Below are 10,480 nucleotides of genomic sequence, written 5' to 3'. Positions count from 1 at the left end.
CAGCCAACCTGCCAACACTTACTGACACTCACTCATCCCAGGGAGCGAGGGAGAGAGGGAGACAAAATACCTGCCGGGAGGAAAAAAAAAAAAAAAAAAGGAGAGAGGGGGAAGTCCCGGGCTTGCAAACTATTCAATTTTTCTTCGCATCTTTCCACCACCCCTTCACAGTACTTAAAAAAAAAAAAAAAAACAACCAAAAACAAAAAAACAAAAACCAACAACCCTATAGCGATCCTAAAAGGCAAAACCCGACCACGGAGTTCCTGGAAGAAGAAACCGGGGTTAAAAAGATTCCTCCTCTCTTCTTCATCATCATCAACCATCATTCATTCACTACCTTGACATTCCCTGGCTTTGATTGACAGCTGGAGTGGCAAAAAGCCATGAGACACGACAGTTTGGTTACATGTGGGTTGCTGACGGGCCGATCGTAACCTTCAGTTTGGGGGCTTGACAATTTTTTTTTTTTTTTTTTTTTTTTTTTTTTTTTTTTTTTTTTTTTTTTTTTTGCGTAGAGAAAGAAAAAAGGAAAAAGAGAGAGAGAAAAAGGAAAGAGAGAAAGAGACAGAAAAAAGAAGAAAACTCAGAAACTCATCGTGGTTCTTGACTGTTTTTTATATATTATTGTTGTTATTGTTGTTGTTGTTATTATTATTATTTACCCATATTGGAGAATAGGAGAAGCCTATAAGTGGGTTGAAAAAAAAAAAAGGAATCTTCTTCACTCTAAATCACTTTCTTTGCTGGACTGGGATATTAAATATACGACACATCCAGGAGTTTATTGGAGCGCAGACTGATGGCGCAAAGGGTAGGTTTAAATCTCCAACACTTACCTATATATAAATCCTCTCTTAAGAGGGGCCTGTCCGATTTGCTCTCCTCTGTTGCTGCTTATGATGGCGGCCACTATTAAAAAATAGCAGCAAAAATTATTCACTGGCTTTTTGTGTGTGTGCATGAGTGTCTCTCTGTGTGTGTCTCTGCAATTGTTCCACGCTTTTTTCCTTTCTAGCTTTTCCCCCAGCAGAGCGATTTCCCTGCTTTCTGCCTGCTCAGTAGCACGGGTTTCACAGGGGAAAGCTTGCTGCTGCTCCTGCTGCTGCTGCCGCCGCTACTGCCACTGTCTAGCAAAGACTAAGAAATACATGTGTGTGTCTGCGTATATATGAATGTATATATATGTATACACATATAGCTGCCTTTTTTTTTTTTTTTTTTTTTTTTTTGTCTCTGGCTTTGACAAGGACAAGGGGAATTGCTACTAAATAATGTTTCTGGTAACTTTCAGATTATTTCCCCCTTTATCTCCCCCCCCTCCCCATGCACCCTACCTTACCTCTCTCCTTCCTAGTGTTCATTTATTTACCTAGTTGCTTTTGATTCTGCTCGTTTATTAATTTTTTTTGTTGTTGTTCTTTCTCTCTAATGCAGAGTAACTCTAGTTTCTCTCCTCCGTTTCCTTCCTTTTCATTCCCGTTTCCTTGTTAGGGGTTCTCCTGCCCGTGCTGAAGAGGACCGTCTACCCACACACACGCAGGCAGGCATACACGCTTTCCCCCTTTACCTTTCCCCGCACCCCCACTCCTTCCTCATCCTCTCCCGCCCCTGCTCCCGGTCCCAATTGATTTCATTTTGCGCATTTCTCTCTCTGTTGTGGCTGTTCTTGTTTTGTTTTGCTCTGTTTGTGTCTGTCCGGGTGCTTTACTCTCTTCTGACTTTTGTTGTTGTTGTTTGTTTGGTTTGTTTTTTGTTTTGTTTTGTTTTTTTTTTATTCCCCTCTCTCTTCTCTTTCTTTTTCTTTCTCCTCTTCCGGCCCATTTTTTGACAGTACGATGAGCTGCCCCACTACGGCGGGATGGACGGAGTAGGGGTGCCGGCGTCCATGTACGGGGACCCCCACGCCCCCCGGCCGATTCCCCCGGTGCACCACCTCAACCATGGGCCGCCGCTCCACGCCGGACAGCACTACGGCGCCCACGCCCCGCACCCCAATGTCATGCCGGCCAGCATGGGCTCCGCTGTCAACGACGCCCTGAAGCGGGACAAGGATGCGATCTACGGGTAGGTGCCGCTGGGCCGCCCGGGCCCGGCTCCGCAGCGCTGGTGCCCGCGGAGCGGCCAGGGTAGAAGCGGGGCGGGCGAGCGGCAGGAGCTCCCGCGGGGCCGCGGCGGCAGCGGCAGTCGGGCCCCGGAGTGGAGTGGGGCGGGAGGAGCCCCGGAGGGTCCAGAGGGAGGGCGGTGGCCGACCAGCCGCCCGCTCTGGTGGGAGACCTCCGCGGTGGCACTGCCGCGGCTGGCGATCTCGGGACGAGGGCGATCCCAGCCTGACTCTTAGCTGAGGTTCCAGCACCCACGAGAAACGGGTGCTGGAAAAACAGACCTCTCGGGGAGAGAGGCTAGGCTTGGGGGAGGTGGTGTTGCCTTGTCCTTCCATTTTTCTTTTTTATTTACTAAGGTTTTTTTTCTCCCCCCACCCCCTTTTCCTTACCCGTGGGGGTTTTTTTGTCTTTCTTGGAAAGGCCACAGTTAGGAGTTAGAGACGGCTCTCACTGCTTTGAATTTTAGTTGGAGAAGTGTTGTTCTGGTGTTCTCCTCCATGCCACAATACCACTCTCCCAACTTTGTAAATAAAGAGCTATTCACAACGCAGAAGATAGTAAGAATGAAAGGGATTCGCTTCTTGCAAACAGCTCTTCCCTGAGATAGAAGACATAAATACATTGGGGGCAATGAAATGAGTTTTCTACTTAAGAAAGAACATGAGGAAAAGAGACACATACCCAGCAAAACTCAAGGCACCAGGGCATTGCTTGGAGGGAATGACACCAATTCCCTGCAATTCCTTTTGGAAAAAATACTAAATGATCCTCAAATGAGAGCTAGTAACATCTATGACAGAGTGTGGGGCCTTGATCAGACACCAAAGGGGAAAAGAAGCAAACGCATGATTACTACTTAACACGCAGATAATTTTTTTTTCTGACTACACCAACTATGGGAAAATATTTCACGAAGTGCTCCCTCCCTCCGCCCCCTCCCCTGCTCACTTATCTGGACAGATGGTATTTTACTTGGGTGTGCTTCCTAAGCCAGGAAACTTCACCACATTTTTGCTAGCAGGCCCCTTGAAAAATAAAATTACGTATTAAGGAGTTTGCAGTTTGCCTAGCTGTGCTCTCGTTTTAGGTCATAGCTGGAGGGTAGGGATGGGATCTTCCACGTTTTGCGGTATGTTGAGCTGTGGCAAAAATTGTAAGCTTCCCAGCTGAGCTGCTGCTAAGCACATTCGGTGCCTTGTGCATTTGGAGGAGCGGTCACTTTTGTCCTAATCTGTGAGGACTGAACGGGGGATGCGGTTCGGGTATTGCAATTTAAAAAAAACAAACAAACAAACAAAAAAAAAAAACAACCCAGTAACCCAACAAAAAACAATCCACTACAAACCTCATCATTTTTATTTCAAAATGTTGTTCTCTCCTACTCTGCCCAGAGCGTTACTGCTAGGCTATAGAGTGTGGCTGCGTCCGTGTGTCCATGTCTGTGTGTCCATGCATTAAAAAAAAAAAATACTTGTTGATTAGAGTTCTTCTTTTCCCCTCTCCCTCCACCCCCTCCCTTCTCTTTGTGTGCCACTGCCCGGTAGGCACCCGTTGTTCCCCCTCTTAGCTCTGGTCTTTGAGAAGTGCGAGTTGGCGACCTGCACGCCCCGGGAGCCCGGCGTGGCCGGCGGGGACGTCTGCTCCTCCGACTCCTTCAACGAGGACATTGCCGTCTTCGCCAAACAGGTTCGGCACCTCTCCGCCCGCCCCCGACCCTCCCCAGCGCTCCCGCCGCCTCCTCAGCTCCTCGACCCACACGGACGGGTGCTGGCAGGGGTAGCACCCCCTCCCCCCCGGCGCCCCCTCTCCGGCGGGGCGGGGGTGCGCGCTGGTGGCCCGGCTGGCCCTAATTCCCCCTCCGCCGGCAGCTCCTTCACGCTGCCAGGCTGGGACTCCCGGCCCTCGCCCTCCTGCATTAGTGATAGGGAAAGATAGCTGTGGCCGAGTTTTGGAGGCAGAGGGAGTGGGAGGCAGGAAGGAGACCCAAAGGAGAGGGCTCCCGTGTCACCGGCGGCCGGCTCGACGCCGGGCCGGCAACTTCTCTCCAAGCACGGTGACCCAGGGCGATCAGTCGGATTTTGGTAGCAGCCGGTTTTGTCACACGGGTTTTTCCCCCTTCGAGTGATCCGGTTACAGGGCTAAAAAGAGAAGCTGTAGTTCACGCCGCTTTTCCTTCTTCTTGCAGGTCCGCGCCGAAAAACCACTTTTTTCTTCAAATCCAGAGTTGGACAATTTGGTAAGGCCTGCTTCCCCTTCCACCCCACTGCTCTCTCGTCCTTCCCGACCCCTCTGCCAGCTGCCGGCAAGTGCCCTCCGCCGCCCGGGGCCGGGGCAGATCGGTGCGGCGGGGCAGCGGCTGCCGGCCCAGGCACCCGGGCTGCGTGGGCAGGGGAGCGGGGCGCCGGCCGACCGGGGAGTTGCAGTCAAGGGGCTTCAAAGAGCTGTACTCTTAAAAATGAGCCAGGACAAACTCTCGAGCCCTATGCATTGCAAAGCTGCGTTTGAAAGCTATGGGAAGCTAAAGTAAAGGAAATAACTTCTTAAGAAGAGAGAGATGGAGAATTCTAACGTAATTCTTTTGGTAATGTGAATGATTTCAATATTCAAAGTGCCTAAATCCGCTTGTAGAAAAGATGCTAAACTATTCACACACTCACCACCCTTTCTCCTGCGGGCCCGGGGGATGGAGGGGAGTGGGGGTGGGAGTGTGTGATTGACTTCTCTGCGGACCCTCAGGGATGAAGGCCGGGGTGCTGAGAAGGGAGCAAGGAGAAGAGGAAAAGGTTTTCTCCAAGATCGCGGTAATAAAGCGCTAATCACCGCTCCTGGAATAAATACGATAAAAATCAAGTGCTTAGGTTAAAGTTGATCAAAATTGTTGAAGCGTGACCAATGAGCTAAAATCCTGGATAATGACTGCGCGCCCTGACAATGCCCTTCTCCCCCTTGCCCACTTGGGCTCGCAGCTCTGCACAGCCCCCGTGGTCCTGTCTCTCACGTAACCTCTTGCTCAAAACTTTCTTGCAGATGATCCAAGCAATACAAGTACTAAGGTTTCATCTTTTGGAATTAGAAAAGGTAAGAGCCACGGAGATGGGCACGGGGAGTGCTATTCCCACCCTGTCGTCACCTCCCCCACCCCGCCCTTCCCTCCCGACTGGACTGACTTGTAAACATGGCCAGAGGAGAGAGGGGAAACGCAGTGTGACACTATAACCTGTACCATCAGAACATGTGACACCCGACAGGCATGCCCGGCCCAGCCCGGTTTTTTTTTTTTTTTTTTTTTTTTTTAAATGTGTGTGTGTGTGTTTGTCTAATTTAAATATTTAATATGTTAAACCCCTTCCATCCTTATTGCCCTTTCCCTCGGTAGATATTCTTTTCCTCACTCAGAAATAATATGTTTAACAAAAAGATATGAAATCACTCTCTCCCCTCTCCAGCTCTGGCAGGCACATTAACCCCAAGCAAGCACTAAATGTTTGGAAGAGGCAGGGGCCCCTGCGCGGCATGGGCAGGGGGTTGTGTCCTGGGATTAGAACGGTTCTAACCACAACCTCACCGAGTAGCTTCGTTTTACCGCTCCCGACCATTTAGACCTTTGTTTTTAGCCCCGGTTTAAACTAATCCCGTCCCGAGTGACTAGTTGTACCTGTCCGGCTCGTGTATGCTCCAGAGGTACCGTCTGGGTCCAGCTCCCAGTGTTCCGATGTTATCATCAAATCTGATTTTATTCTGCACACCAGTCCAAGCCCACTATCTCTCTCTCTAACTTGTTGCTGAGACAAGTCTCTAGAGAATAATATGTGCCGCAACAATTTCTCTATTGTTTCCTTGCCTTCAACTATTGTCCCCCTTAATTAGAGTTACTTGTGGAGTAGAACAGAGGGTTGTCCTTGCTACCAAAAAAAAAAAAAAAAAAAAAAAAAAAGTTGCAATATGATAGTTTGCCATTATTGATACTATTATTCTTGTTATTCTTTTCAGGTTCATGAATTGTGTGATAACTTCTGCCATCGGTACATTAGTTGTTTGAAAGGAAAAATGCCAATAGACCTCGTTATTGATGAAAGGGATGGCAGCTCCAAATCAGACCATGAAGAACTCTCAGGATCTTCCACAAATTTAGCCGATCATGTAAGTCCTTCTGTTTTCTTTATGGCATTTTTTGAGACTTTAACCTGCTTAGAGGACCTATTCCCAATTTCCTTGCTTTGCTGCTGTTGTTTATTAGTATTATTACTACTTTAACCTCTTGCAAGCTGAGATCCCATCTTCACACTTTCTTCCCTCTTGCTTTGTAAAGTTATAGAAATTCAAAAGGTTCCCTCAGTTTCCATCTGTAAAGCATCTGTAAACCATTGGAATGGTTTGTAAAGTTTCCTGGTCTGGGCTGCTTGGAGAGCTAGCAAATTGTCTGTTTGATGTAGGGATAGGTGCATTCTCCTCTTCTTTGCCAACTTTGTAATCAATGCATCAATGTAAGGAAACTGAGACAAGAAAGTTAGGGAGAAAGTTTGCTGATTTGCTCCCCCCTCCCCTCTTGTGGGGATGACAAGTGATGAGAATTATTGGCAATACCACACTGCATTAAAAAAAAAAGGGGGTTAGCACATTAGAGTTTCCAATGCTTTTGCTTTAGAGCAACTTATTGTCAGAATATGGACTTATTGCCAAATGCCTGAAGCATCTTCATAATAAAAGACAGTAACCTTGATGAAGCAATTATTAACAATGTATTACAGAAAGCTGGAGAGATTGATGATTGAGTAACCATAGGTTAGTGGTTGATTTTAACACTTTAGGAGTTGGTGGATTAGTGTAATGTGTGTAGGACTAAATGTTGGTGTGCGTGGTGAGGAGAATGCCTTTGTTTTTCCGGGTTTTGGAGCGGCTCTTGTGATCCTTCAAAAGATGTAGATGCAAAGAGACTTCGGGATGTGAACGGAAAGATTGCAGCTGGTACCGCAGAAAAGGGAAGGAATAGCTCTGGTTAAAAGGAGTGGGGGTGAACTCCAGTTTATTTATAGGAATGCATCCCTGGGGGGTAAAGGGGTTTACACAGTTTTAGATTCAATTGAACTCCTAATCTAAATGATACAGTCTAATATTTTAGTGGTTGAAATATTAATTTAACACCCTGTGTGAAGTTAACCATGCTTTCTGCCCAGGCGCCTGCCTTTATTTCCCAGTGTGTTAAGAGGAGTAGCTGCAAGCCCAGGGAGAATGAGCTTTCTAGGAGCTTTTGTTTCCTTTGAAAACATGTTGTTTGTGTGAGTATCTGATAATTACATTAGACCTGGACTGAAGCTGAATTGGGAGATAAAATAATAATAAAGTCTTCTAATGTCCCCCTTCTGGCACGATTTAGTTATGGGAAATATTTTGGGACCCAAACCTTAGCTTTCATTTTCTCATTTGTATTCAGTAAACATTGCAGGACAAGGTTTGTGCTATGTTTTACATTTCAAATCTATTATTTTGAGAGAAAAAGGTATGCAGAGCTTCCTGAAAGTTTCTCTGCTTATCAGCTATCTCACATGTAGATAATAAACTCCATGAATCATAACACAATTTCAAAAATATTTGTATCATGGCATTTTACAACCCTAAATTAGTGGGCATAAGTATCCTGGGAGAATACTAGAAAAGAAATTGAAATGAGTGGCACGCTGAAAGATAGTGATTCATTGTGTAAAATTTAGAGAAACAGAAAAAAACTAACATGTTTCTCCAGTACAGTTTCTTTACAAGCCTGTGTTTCAAGTGGAAGTGTAGAAATGGAGCATGCTTATGTTTATATTGAAGAGATTAGATAAACTAGCTTGTTTAGGGTTCTGGCAGATGGCAAATGCTCAAGCCAATTTGCAGTGCTCCATTATAATATTTAAATTCACACACAATGATAGGACAGAGGTGGAGGGGGTTAGCATTTTGATAATTTGGTAACTATTATCATCCCCAAGAAGAATCTGTGGCCCCAAAAACAAACTAAAATAAATATGACAACCCATTTATCTTGCACCCGTTAGGGTTTACCACTTCATTGGGTATTATAATTTAAAGCCTTTTATTTCCTGGAGATTTGAGCTATAACATTTTTACTTTAGCCCCCTGCTATTTGTTTTGAAAGGAAGCAATAATTTGTGCAACCAGAACACCAACTGGGAAATGAAGAGCTGTATCACATAGTTACATTTTATTCATGCGTTTTGGGAAATGTGTCTCCTTATTGGATTTTTTTTTTTTTTTGTATATTAGCTTGTTTTCCTGACAAAACTTTAACACTTTTTTATAGCTTAGTCAAACTACCATGTTTTATATTTGCACTGTACAAGGTTCCAGCAGGAAGAAATTCACCTTTATTCACAGAGAAGTAAAAGCTTAAAAAAAATGGCTAATATAATCATGCAAGTCTATTTAAAAATGAGCTATCATTTCTGAACATCTACCTGGAAATGTAACAGTTCAAGCATGCAAATTTGTCCAATTTGACTCTCCAGGTTTATTTTTTTTCATTTGCCTTGATATGCATATTTAATATACAGCCTCAGGCTAGATCTCATTTGGTGAAAGTTGGTGCAGGGGAGATGATGAGCCACTTCAGAAGGACAGAGACAGCGTGTTGTTTCCTCTGTTTTATGTATTGGCCCACTATTCTGATCCACGGGTCTTCCCCTCATGGTTTTATTTGCACATGAAATACTAGGAGCATTTCAACTGATTGGCTATGAATAATGATAGCCCAAAAGAAGTGTAGGTTAATTTGTTGTGTGCCAAGGTTTCTCTTGAGGAGGTGACAGTTTGTGACAGCTGTTTGACACCCCAAAAATCCATACCCCTCTATTCTTGTTAAGTGGTGTAAAGCTACCCTCTGTGTGTTTAACATGAATGTGAGAGGTAGTAGTGGTGACAGTGGCAGTGCTGAACTAGGAACTAAGACAGCTCTCAGCTTTATTGGTTTGCTAGACATGGAAACCTGAAAAAGGGAAAGTAACAGAAACAGTTGTAGGATTAACCAATATTTATTACCATATTACCTTATTACCATATTACCTTATTACCATAAGACTTTAAATGAGGTACTCAAATAGTGCATGCTTCCCCTTTCAAAATCCACTGCTCTGCTATTTATATCACCTAATTGGAAACCAAAACCAAAATCAACAAAGGAATGAACTCTTCGGAGATATCCCTGTGCTGGAAAAAGGAGACAGCTGTAAGTGATTTTGCTGTACATGTTTGGTAATAAGTGTGTTTATCGAATTTTATTTTAGTGTGCTATTAACCGTTATATAATATAGTTAGTGCAAAAGGTCCGGGGACTTGGTAGATCAAACAGAGCAGTGCTGGCCACAAGAAGATGAAACTTTTGTTACTACTCTGCTGTGTTTAGTAAATATAACAGCCCACAACTAGTGTTTGAAATTTTAACACCCTCAGTTTTTTTTATTACTCTGAGGTATTAGCTGTAGATGGGAAGAAGGTAATTACAGCTACGCCCTGGCTGAACCAGATCAGTTAGGGGAGAAAAAAAAACGATAAGAAAAGAGGAAAGAAACCTTTGCAACTGCAGTTCAAATTGAGTTTCCCAGCATAGACAATTTATTATTGTTTAACATAAACATTCTGGGCCTTATCCTGCATTCTACCTAAATATCTATTCAGCCTAAAATATCTGTTGAGATTGCTGAAAGATCCTTTTTTCTCTTTTCAAGTTATTCAAATCTGAAAAATATAATGCTTGTAAAATTTGAAGATTTTTAAACTTTTTTGAACATATGATAACGTTGTGTACTTTAATTACATTTCTTTTGTACTTTGCTTCACCTGATGCCACAATTCTTCCTTTAGCACAAAACTATTTGCAATTCTCCCATAGAAATTTATGGCTCCCCTTCCACTGGCTTTCGTGGGAAGCAGATCAGGGCCTCAGTCCTTTTAATATTTGTTTATGTGTTCTAGTCAATTTGCAACTCAGACGTAATAATATACAGATCATAATTTATAAAATTTAATTAAAAATGGATAGAAGTATCCATACATCTCTTTTATAAAAAAAGACTGTTGACAGATTAGAAATCCAATGTCTTAGCTACAGAAGAGAAATATTAGTCTGAATATTAAACCTTTCAGCTCTCAAATGAAGAGATACCTCTATTCTGTACTTTTGGACATCCAGACAATTTACATTTCTTTAATATTTCTTCTCAAAGAGTGGTCTGTGCAAATTCCTGACATCTTGCAGATAAGAAAAAATAAAAATAGAGTAATACATATCTGTTACAGTTATATAATTAAACCTTTAGGTAAAATTTCACTGAGTAACGGAACAGTAATTGGGAGCCTGATGCTACAGTCTCCAGGTACAC

At 43.9% G+C, this 10,480-nt stretch overlaps 1 protein-coding gene across 7 annotated transcripts in view; it reads left to right on the top strand.

Annotated features, from left to right (window-relative positions):
• Positions 1-537: 537 nt before the first annotated feature.
• Positions 538-10,480, top strand: part of MEIS2 (Meis homeobox 2) — a 171,117-nt gene continuing 161,174 nt past the window's right edge. For 2 of the 7 annotated variants that reach the window (XM_039378320.1, XM_039378318.1), the window contains exons 1-6: positions 538-814; positions 1,835-2,067; positions 3,650-3,791; positions 4,291-4,341; positions 5,133-5,183; positions 6,096-6,245. In XM_039378320.1, coding sequence (XP_039234254.1) covers positions 803-814; positions 1,835-2,067; positions 3,650-3,791; positions 4,291-4,341; positions 5,133-5,183; positions 6,096-6,245 — 639 coding nt within the window. In that variant the 5' untranslated portion in view covers positions 538-802. Of the gene's footprint in view, positions 815-1,250; positions 1,284-1,834; positions 2,068-3,649; positions 3,792-4,290; positions 4,342-5,132; positions 5,184-6,095; positions 6,246-10,480 lie in introns of all 7 variants that reach the window. The other 5 variants (XM_039378319.1, XM_027717006.2, XM_027717004.2 and 2 more) reach the window with 5 other exon arrangements.

The sequence above is a fragment of the Pipra filicauda genome, unplaced genomic scaffold (assembly GCF_003945595.2).
Source record: "Pipra filicauda isolate LSUMZ 115617 unplaced genomic scaffold, ASM394559v2 scaffold134_size1991817_pilon, whole genome shotgun sequence".
Lineage (NCBI taxonomy): Eukaryota > Metazoa > Chordata > Aves > Passeriformes > Pipridae > Pipra > Pipra filicauda.
This window is presented reverse-complemented; position numbering and strand designations above follow the sequence as displayed.